The sequence below is a fragment of the Simochromis diagramma genome, unplaced genomic scaffold (assembly GCF_900408965.1).
Source record: "Simochromis diagramma unplaced genomic scaffold, fSimDia1.1 OVJJ01000610.1, whole genome shotgun sequence".
NCBI classification, from domain to species: Eukaryota; Metazoa; Chordata; class Actinopteri; order Cichliformes; family Cichlidae; genus Simochromis; species Simochromis diagramma.
In genome coordinates, this window is record NW_024387063.1 from 370,820 (window position 1) to 381,597 (window position 10,778).

General features: G+C 39.3%; 1 protein-coding gene across 3 annotated transcripts; it reads right to left on the bottom strand.

Moving 5' to 3' along the window:
- Positions 1 to 2,176: 2,176 nt before the first annotated feature.
- LOC120742086 (B-cell receptor CD22-like) lies at positions 2,177 to 9,621 on the bottom strand. 3 transcript variants are annotated; one of them, XM_040045237.1, is made up of 11 exons: positions 9,393 to 9,621; positions 8,949 to 9,209; positions 5,452 to 5,712; positions 5,095 to 5,355; positions 4,738 to 4,998; positions 4,380 to 4,640; positions 3,924 to 4,014; positions 3,773 to 3,833; positions 3,320 to 3,361; positions 2,890 to 3,068; positions 2,177 to 2,647 (listed from the first exon to the last, which is right to left on the bottom strand). In XM_040045237.1, exons 1-11 carry the CDS (start codon positions 9,505 to 9,507, stop codon positions 2,584 to 2,586), a joined length of 1,857 nt encoding a protein of 618 aa, XP_039901171.1. In that variant the 5' UTR covers positions 9,508 to 9,621; the 3' UTR covers positions 2,177 to 2,583. The 3 variants fall into 3 exon arrangements, with proteins under 3 accessions (XP_039901171.1, XP_039901174.1, XP_039901172.1); XM_040045240.1 differs by lacking the exon at positions 4,738 to 4,998; XM_040045238.1 differs by lacking the exon at positions 3,320 to 3,361.
- Between the last annotated feature and the right edge of the window lie 1,157 nt (positions 9,622 to 10,778).

Sequence of the window (10,778 nt, forward strand, 5' to 3'; positions counted from 1 at the left end):
GATGTGTGACTTAGAAACATGTCATGTTCGTTGTGGTGAAAGAAGAAAAGTGATGCATGCAGAGCAACAGGAAGTGATTTGTACCTTGTTTGTGCAATTTTCAATAAGACCACAGACATGATAACATGCACAGGCCTGCAGTAAAACCAGCGACTGTAGAAAACTCTCCACCGACGCTTATTTTAATACTTTTATCTTCATAATACAAGAACTAAATCCACTGTGGGATGCACCTGATTGCATTTTTATTTGTATTTGTGATTGCTGTTGTGTTTTGATTAGTGTTCATCATGTGACCACACACACACACACACACACACACACACACACACACACACACACACACACACACACACACACACACATATATAAACAGTTTGAATGAAATATTTGATTAAACATAATCCGTAATGATACATGAACGAGGCAGTAATGCACAGACACACACCTGCTCAGCAGTCATCATAGAACGGGGCTGGTTCATTTTTGTAATCTACATTAAACCAGCTGTGAATAACAAGGCTAAGTGCTCTTCAGTGTAAATATGGATGGACTGACGGGACACTAAGAGGACAAGAACAATACATCCACTCTCTGCTGCTGTCAGACTTACAGCTGCTTTCTTGGTGATTTTAGTGACAATACAAGAAGTTAAAAGTAAACAGTGAACAAATGATTAATCACTTCAAACACTCAAAGAGATTAAGATGTTGCTAAATCCTCCCTCTTTACCTCTCTGCAGAATAAACAACGTGCCAGTAAAAGGCAAGAAAAGGCAACTTGGTGAGAGATGCAAGCTTCATAACATTTCTGCCCTTTTTGTACAGGAAACGTCTTGTTAGATTTGTATTTACATAGTTTCACAACTAAAAAAAAATGAATCTGTGACTCTATACTTGGCCCTATGCCCTTTAACAATGTGCTGCATTACTAATAGGTGTACTGAAATCTATCTGTTATTCATTTGCATAACACATGGGTTTGACATTAGACTTCCCCCGACTTCTTATTTATCTACTGTTCCATCTACTTGAACAGGTGTGGTTCCAAACCTTTAGTCAAATCCAGGAAGTGGTCACGTACTGGTGATCATGCAGCAGAACAATGAACAAAAGAAAAAGAAAGAAAAAAAACCTAAGTCACAGACACAAAAACAACCTCTAGACATGGAAGATAAGAAATGAAAAATGACGACAAATTAAGAAACAGGGTGGCAAGGAAGTACTGGGGTAAGTGATGATCTGATGGAGCTGAGTATTCAGCAACAAACTATTCAGGACGGTCAACAACAATGACAGAAAACTAACATCCATCCATCCTCTTACCCTTATCAGGGTCACAAGGGGACTAAAACCTATACCAGCTACCATAGGCCGAGAGGCAGGGTACACCCTGAACAGGTCACCAGCAGGGCTAATACAGAGAGATAAACAACCATTCACACCTAGGAGCAATTTCAAATCACCATAACCCCGCTTACTGCATGTGTTTAGACTGTAGGAGGAAGCCAGAGTACACAGTGCTAACCACTGCACCACCATATACAAAATACAAAAGCTAACAGATGAAGTAAAAACTAACATGAGCACACAAAGGCACATGGTTACAATATAATACAAGAAATAACACAAGAAATGCTTTGAAACAGAAATATCTGACACGAAAACATGAACTCGGGAACTCAGATGTAAAGATTATTCTATTTGTAAAGCATGTTATAAACAATCAGTGTGAAAAGAATGCATTTAAAACAACATTCAAAACTGCCATCAGAGTTAACAACAGGAAACAGAAGAGTTCTTTTAAATAATGATGGTTTTACTTTAAGCAAATTACAATTAAACAACTGAGAGCAGGAATGATGCAGACAAAATATAAAACAGACAGAACTAAAGCGAATCGTGGAAAATGTGTAAAATATTATTCTGTACTACTATGGAGTGGAAACAGGACGCATGTTCTTTTCCAATAACTCGGTGCTCTTTAACTCGGAATACTGATGTTTTACAACAACAATAATATTAATAATATTAATAAATACAAGCTTACCATGTATTAGCTATTACATACAGTGCTGCAGTGCAAAAACATTTCCTATGTCTCATGAAACTAAAAGAAATATACATTTTAGTCAAGTATACATGACTTCCAACAAACGTGTGAGATGAATTTTTTGCCTGATGGTGGATCAGAAGGTGGACATGAAGGTTTGCACTAAATCTTGGCAATAGACAGCAACAGATAACCTGAATATTTGTACCAAACTTTATGAACCTGAAAAATCTTGAATGGACTTGTTGTTTTTTCCAGTGTTGAACAAGTAGTTTCAAAGAAAATGACAAAATAACCTCTACTCCCCAAACATCTGGACACTCTTTTGAAGCAATATCAGTTGAAGTTAAAACTAGAGGTGTAGTACAAAACTTCAGATGAAATCAGACAATCAAGTCCACAGCGGTTACCCTCAGGGGACAATGAACGCCTGACCAAAATTATATTGTAGAATCATATCTACTGTCCAGTAGCTCTATTAGGAACTGACAATTAAAGAATGGTCCACAGTTCGGCTTCCTTTTGCTTTTATCAGATTTTCTTGACTGTGCTGTACAATTCAGACAGATCTTCCTCACTGTCCTGGTGTACAGTTCTGGAGAAAAAAAAATAGGATGGATGAAGGAGGCGTGCTGTAATATGTGTGCCCAAGTTCATGTTTCTAGTGTATAAAGCAGCAGGCCAGGTCGGTCAGAGAATCACTAAAGTCCACAGCGGTTACCCTCAGGCTATGAAGTCAGTTGGATGAAATGTTTTTCCCACTGTAAATGTTACGTTCTTGGATTTCCTTACATGGATGCATGCATCTATACAACTGAAATTCTTAGTGCTGGTTACCTCGGGGCAGGACTGAAGTTGACTGCAGCGTACTCTACATGCTCATCCTCCTCTTTCACCTTTTGTCTGCGGGATCCAGCTGATCGGATGTTGTAATAAATGGGATCAGTCTGGTTCGTTGAGAATCGGACACTAGCATAGTTAAGCTCTTCATCTTCCTCTGAGTGACTGGGTGGAGACTGAAAAAACACAGAGTTCAGAAACCTGTTGAACTTTGGCTGATTTCCTTCATTTGCTCTACTTACAGCCATTTTACTTATTTATGTTTATAAATATTCATGTTATAAAGATTGACCAACTTTGGGATAAATAAGCATACTCATACTCATATTTAAAGTAAGATAAGTAACGTTGCCCAGAGCTCCCCCTCAACATCCCTGACTCTCAGTATAAAGTTCTTTTGCAGTTCAGATCTGGTTTTCAGTCTTACCTCTGTCTTCCCTGTGTGCTGACTTGGAGATGTGCAGGAAACCTGTTCAAGAAAATGTTCTTGGAAATGTTATGGAGCCAGCTAGATTAGACATCCAGAGATTCCAAGCTAGTTTTAAATCAGTGTGCGTCTATGGCCACAGACAGCAGGGGGTCTGATACCACTGGGTGGTTTATCAGTCGTGATGTCACCTGAATGGACATTATTAATGCCCCAGTTGCTCATGACATTTTTAGCAGAAAACTCTGATTTACAGAGAATATTGCGAGTACTACAGCCACATTTGAGTTTATCAAAACATTGTTAAGGATGAGTCTAATTGGGGTGGCTCAACTCTTTTCTTCTGCAGGTGTTTTGGAATTTTAAGCTTCACTTTGACTGTTCAAATTGAATTTTAACGAATAACCAGAATGCAGTTTCACAGGATTTCACACTCAGTTATTAAATGCTCACCTTGTTGTTGTTGTCCCGTCTGTTTCCAGGCGCAGGAAATAATGCTGAGGGCTTCTTTTTTCTAGGTCAGGGGGATGAATGAAAAACTTAATTAAAAGTAAGCAATCTGAGCACCAACAAAGGTGATTTTTAATGTGCAGCAGATACTCACGCAAGCAGGAAAAAGACCAAGAGGCATATAATAACTAGGAAAACCACAAGAGTTATTCCAGTGACAGCTAGTTTTGCCGCCTGCGGGAAATCTGTGATTTAAAAACAAATATAAAAAATAAAAACATGTATTTATATGCAGCCAGATTACGGATTACAGACAATAATCCTTGCTTTGTTTTCTCTTCTATATAAATGTTGCTGGTTTTTAAGTTGTAATTGATGGACTGCTTGATTTGTTTGTTTGTTTTGTGAGCATTATTGTTATCTCACCATATTAATAGATTTGTATAAGTTAAACTCCCAGTGATTGTGAATAGTTTGCTATTATTGTTTAGTGTGTCCATGCACTGATTATAAGCAATGCCATGAGCTGCTCATTACTACCACACAAATTATTATATATAGTGGGTTATGACATCTATGAGCAAATGAGTAAGTGAAATAAAAAATATACCTTCCCTGACAGTCAGCTGTAAGGTGACATTATGACGTCCTCTGCTGTTGTGGGCCACACAGTAATAACTCCCACTGTGCTCAGGTCTGATGTTGCTGATTGTGAAGTTGTGTCCTGATGTTTTAGGTGAGTTTTCATCCTCCTTGTACCAGGTGTATTTAGCTGCTGGGTTAGCATCACTGCTACAGGTCAGAGTGACTGAACTGCCCTCCACTATCTCAGCAGAGGGACTCACTGACACAGAGGGAAGCTTTGGAGCATCTAGTAAACATTAAATAAAAAATATGTATATAATTACATTCTATTAACATTATCAAGTATTATTTTTAGAGATCTCCACTGAAAAAAAAAGACTAACATTGAACATCTATGGATAGAGACGTAGAGTTCTTTTCTCCATACTGATTCTCAGACTTGCAGGAATAATTCCCGCTGTTCTCCAATTTGATGGAGATAAAGTGATAAACATCCTTTTCTCCTGTTGCCAGTACTTTGTTGTCTTTGTACCAGGTGTAATTAGCTGCTGGGTTAGCATCACTGCTACAGGTCAGAGTCACTGAACTGCCCTCCACTATCTCAGCAGAGGGACTCACTGACACAGAGGGAAGTCTCGGAGGATCTAGCAAACATTAAATAAAAAACATGTATATAATCACATTCTATTAATGTTACCAAGTATTATTTTTTTAGAGATCTGCACTGAAAAAAGACTAACATTGAACATCTATGGATAGAGACGTAGAGTTCTTCTGTCCATACTGATTCTCAGACTTGCAGGAATAATTCCCGCTGTTCTCCAATTTAATGGAGATAAAGTGATAAACATTCTTTTGTCCTGTTGCCAGTACTTTGTTGTCTTTGTACCAGGTGTAACTAGCTGCTGGGTTAGCATCACTGCTACAGGTCAGAGTGACTGAACTGCCCTCCACTATCTCAGCAGAGGGACTCACTGACACAGAGGGAAGTCTCGGAGGATCTAGCAAACATTAAATAAAAAACATGTATATAATCACATTCTATTAATGTTACCAAGTATTATTTTTTTAGAGATCTGCACTGAAAAAAGACTAACATTGAACATCTATGGATAGAGACGTAGAGTTCTTCTGTCCATACTGATTCTCAGACTTGCAGGAATAATTCCCGCTGTTCTCCAATTTAATGGAGATAAAGTGATAAACATTCTTTTGTCCTGTTGCCAGTACTTTGTTGTCTTTGTACCAGGTGTAACTAGCTGCTGGGTTAGCATCACTGCTACAGGTCAGAGTGACTGAACTGCCCTCCACTATCTCAGCAGAGGGACTCACTGACACAGAGGGAAGCTTTGGAGCATCTGGAGGAGGAAACATACAATATGCAATTACAATATATACAATATATAGTTAGAACCAAATTTTAAAATATTAAAAGGAAAACATTGTAAACTTCCCAAAACGAAACAAATCCGCTTTATTGAGGAGTAAAGGAGTAAGAGAAGTGAACTCACACACTGTTAGAATGGAAAAGCTCTTATCCTTTCACAGCACAGTTAAAACTGTCTGCAGGTTTTTCTTCAGCTAAAAACTTGTTTGATTTCAATATTAGAGGAAACTCAATGAAACCGCTTTGCTTTGAAGAATTGCTTTGGGTGTAATGAGAAGCTGCAGTTGATGTCCTCAGTTGGATAAAGCAGTCTGTTATTTAAAGAAATGTCTCAAATATTTGTATGAACATGGAGCTTTTTGAATGTGGAAATGATCGGATCAAACTATATATCACTATTTACTGAGATTTCGATGTAGACATTTGTAACGGTTCTTACATGTGTTCATCTACAGTGGCTTGCAAAAGTATTCGGCCCCCTTGAACTTTCCCACATTTTGTCACATTACAGCCACAAACATGGATCAATTTTATTGGAATTCCACATGAAAGACCAACACAAAGTGGTGCACACGTGAGAAGTGGAACGAAAATTATACATGATTCCAAACGTTTTTTACAAATAAATAACTGCAAAGTGGGGTGTGCGTAATTATTCAGCCCCCTTTGGTCTGAGTGCAGTCAGTTGCCCATAGACATTGCCTGATGAGTGCTAATGACTAAATAGAGTGCACCTGTGTGTAATCTAATGTCAGTACAAGTACAGCTGCTCTGTGACGGCCTCAGAGGTTGTCTAAGAGAATATTGGGAGCAACAACACCATGAAGGGATAAAGTTACTGAGAAATTTAAAGCAGGCTTAGGCTACAAAAAGATTTCCTAAGCCTTGAACATCCCACGGAGCACTGTTCAAGTGATCATTCAGAAATGGAAGGAGTATGGCACAACTGTAAACCTACCAAGACAAGGCCGTCCACCTAAACTCACAGGCCGAACAAGGAGAGCGCTGATCAGAAATACAGCCAAGAGGCCCATGGTGACTCTGGACGAGCTGCAGAGATCTACAGCTCAGGTGGGGGAATCTGTCCATAGGACAACTATTAGTCGTGCACTGCACAAAGTTGGCCTTTATGGAAGAGTGGCAAGAAGAAAGCCATTGTTAACAGAAAACCATAAGAAGTCCCGTTTGCAGTTTGCCACAAGCCATGTGGGGGACACAGCAAACATGTGGAAGAAGGTGCTCTGGTCAGATGAGACCAAAATGGAACTTTTTGGTCAAAATGCAAAACGCTATGTGTGGGAAAACTAACACTGCACATCACTCTGAACACACCATCCCCACTGTCAAATATGGTGGTGGCAGCATCATGCTCTAGGGGTGCTTCTCTTCAGCAGGGACAGGGAAGCTGGTCAGAGTTGATGGGAAGATGGATGGAGCCAAATACAGGGCAATCTTGGAAGAAAACCTCTTGGAGTCTGCAAAAGACTTGAGACTGAGGCGGAGGTTCACCTTCCAGCAGGACAACGACCCTAAACATAAAGCCAGGGCAACAATGGAGTGGGTTAAAACAAAACATATCCATGTGTTAGAATGGCCCAGTCAAAGTCCAGATCTAAATCCAATCGAGAATCTGTGGCGAAAACTGCTGTTCACAAACGCTGTCCATCTAATCTGACTGAGCTGGAGCTGTTTTGCAAAGAAGAATGGGCAAAGATTTTAGTCTGTAGATGTGCAAAGCTGGTAGAGACAAACCCTAAAAGACTGGCAGCTGTAATTGCAGCAAAAGGTGGTTCTACAAAGTATTGACTCAGGGGGCTGAATAATTACGCACACCCCACTTTTCAGTTATTTATTTGTAAAAAACGTTTGGAATCATGTTTGATGTTCGTTCCACTTCTCACGTGTGCACCACTTTGTTGGTCTTTCACGTGGAATTCCAATAAAATTGATTCATGTTTGTGGCTGTAATGTGACAAAATGTGGAAAAGTTCAAAACACATCCTGCCATTTGTCCTCTAATTTTCAAAAGCATAAAGCTGACTAATTTCTGCATTAGGCTGGATGGAATACCCAGCATTCATACCCTACACACTTTTTTTTTATTAGTGATATGACCAACTAGAAATATTTCTGCCCTTGCTAGTCACCTTAAACTCTAGTCTGTGGTCTTCTTATTGTATTAATATATAATGGCAGTTACTTGTTCAAAGATGAAGAGCCCACTGGCCAGTAACCTGGGCTGCACCCTTGACCGATGACTGAGCATCCAAAAAGAAGGAAGGATGTAAAGGAGAACCAGGAAAGGAAGCAAATGACAGCCCACTGGCAAAGGCAGTCTCATTCAGCATAAAGGAGTGGATGCTAGCTTGGAAGAAACCAAGGCTACTTCTGTCTGTGCTGCTAAGGTTAGCCAAACTAATAAGCATATTTTGAATTCAGTGACAGCAGCACATTTTCAAAAGATTTGGAGCAGAGACATTTTTACCTTTTTGAGGGTCTGAATATCACAGGCATCCAATATTCATCTCAGTCAATGCACCTTATGCACACAGATTTCTCTAGATTCTCTCAGTATTTGATGGTATAATGTAATGTAGTTTGTCAGATATCCAGAGTCTTAAAACATAAAATCGTGGACGATAATTTTGTAAAATTCCCACAATTTGTAGTCACAGGTTTTTACAGATTGAAGAACCTTTGCCCGTCTTTACTTCTGAGAAACTCCGTCTCTCGGATTTTATTTTTATACCCAAACATGTTGCGAGACTGTTGCCAGTTAACTTGATGCAACATGTTCCTCCAGATGTTTTTAGTAACTCTTAGTTTTCCAGCCTTTCGTTGGCCCCATCCAAATTTTTGGACTTGTGTTACTGTCATGAAACTCAGAATGAACAAATACTTTACTTGTACTCTTTAAATCGTACATTTTCTCAGCTGATTTTTTTTTATGTTCTATTATGAATAGAAAACATGTAAAATTTGTTTATGACATTTTCTAATCATGGAATTCTGTTTTTTTTTTTCTATTTGAATGCATAAAAATAGTTCAGCTCACACACTCAACCATTGAAAATAAAAAGAATAACAGCATTTCTAAAAACTGCAAACATGGTCTTCGTGATATGTAACTCAAGTTTTTCCATATTCCTGCAGCAGTCTCACAGCTCTTCAAAAAGTCTTTATAGCTTATAAATGTATTTTACTCACATTTCACATCAATGTTTCTGCTTTCAGATTTCTTTTGTCCCAGGCCATTATCAGCTGTACAGTAATACTTTCCAGAGTCAGAGGGCAGGATGGAGCTGAAAACATGTTGGTTTTGGTAACTGAGAGGGTTGATGACATCCTCCTTGTACCAGGTGTAACTAGCTGCTGGGTTAGCATCACTGCTACAGGTCAGAGTGACTGAACTGCCCTCCACTATCTCAGCAGAGGCACTCACTGACACAGAGGGAAGCTTTGGGGCATCTGGAGGAGGAAACATAAGAATGACAACAAAACCAAATTTTAGAAATTTATATTCTAAAAAGAAAACATTGTAAACCTCCCAAAAGAAAGGCCTCTGACTAAAACTAACATACAGACACATTCACGTAAATAAAGAAAAATTAAATATAATTCTCTTAATGAAACAAAAAGTAGTGAACTCACACACTGTTGGAGAAGGGAATGTCTCATATCCTTTCACAGCACAGTAAAGACGGTCTGCAGTATCAAATGTGTTCAGGCTGTAAATATTGTTTTTCTGATGAAAGTTTGTGTCCATTCCTGTACCAGATGTAGGAAGATTGATCAGGTAGCTGACAGTTGTTGTGACATGTCAGCTCTGTCCAGTTAGAATAAGAGTTTACTGTTGATCTCCTCACATGTACCTGGAGCTGTGGACCTGGGAGCAAACAACAGATATTATATTAAAACAACTCAACAGACAGACAGCTGCAAAGCTTATAAATGTTTAAAGTTACTTCCACTGAAAATTATTTTACCTGTGACAGTCAAAGTGACTCCAGGTACACCAGAATATTTCCCTCTTGGATCGTCTGTTATGAATCTGAACTTGTACTCAGCTGAGTCGCTCTCTCTGAGGTCTGAGATTCTCAGAGTGCAGTCGTTGTTTTCACGCTGATACTGAACACGATCACTGTACTCTGTTTTCAGGTCCACAGGTTCATTATTTTCGTCTCTGATGAACCAGAATTTTTTGACAACTTCTGTATTTCTTCCATCTATAGTCGATGGGTATCTGAAGATGCAGCGTATTTCTGCTGTTGCTCCTTTGAAGGCACAGACCTGAGTAGAAGTGTAAGTCACATCCCAGACATCCTTCACCACTGTGAGACAGAGAGAGTTGGATATTAGTCACAACATCCGAGGACAGAAATGAAAACGATGTGATAAGGCCTCAGTATAAGCCCATGAGAAAGGTCTCCTCCCTCCAGTGACCTCAGTGTAGGATAACTATTTATGAGCTCCGACTACACAGGTTGTGTGATCAACAGAAAATACAAACCAGTAGTGTTACCCTTATGAAAACCTATAAAATCTACAGCTCATTTGCCACACGGCTCCACAACATGGCATTGTGTTAAAGCATAAACTCACCCACTGAAGGAGAGTGGAAGTTCTCATATCCTCTGACAGCACAGGAAATCCTGTTTGTAGGATACAGGTAGTTTAGAAGAAGATTAGATGTTTGTCCTGTGATGATCTGTTCATTCTTGTACCAGATGTAGGAGAGATTATCAGGCAGAGGACAACTGCTCTCACACTTCAGATATGCTGACTTAGAAACACCTCTGACAGCTGATCTGCTCACCTGCACCTGCAGATCTGCCCATCAGTAAATAAAGAACATTAAGCTCAGCTGACAACATTCAGATAAAACACACAAACACTCACAGCAAACACTTGGATTTAAAATAGTAAACGAGTGGATGAACATGTTACCTGTGACTGTCAAAGTGACTCCAGGTGATCCAGTATATTTCCCTCCTGGATCGTTTGTTATGAATCTGAACTTGTACTCAGCTGAGTCGC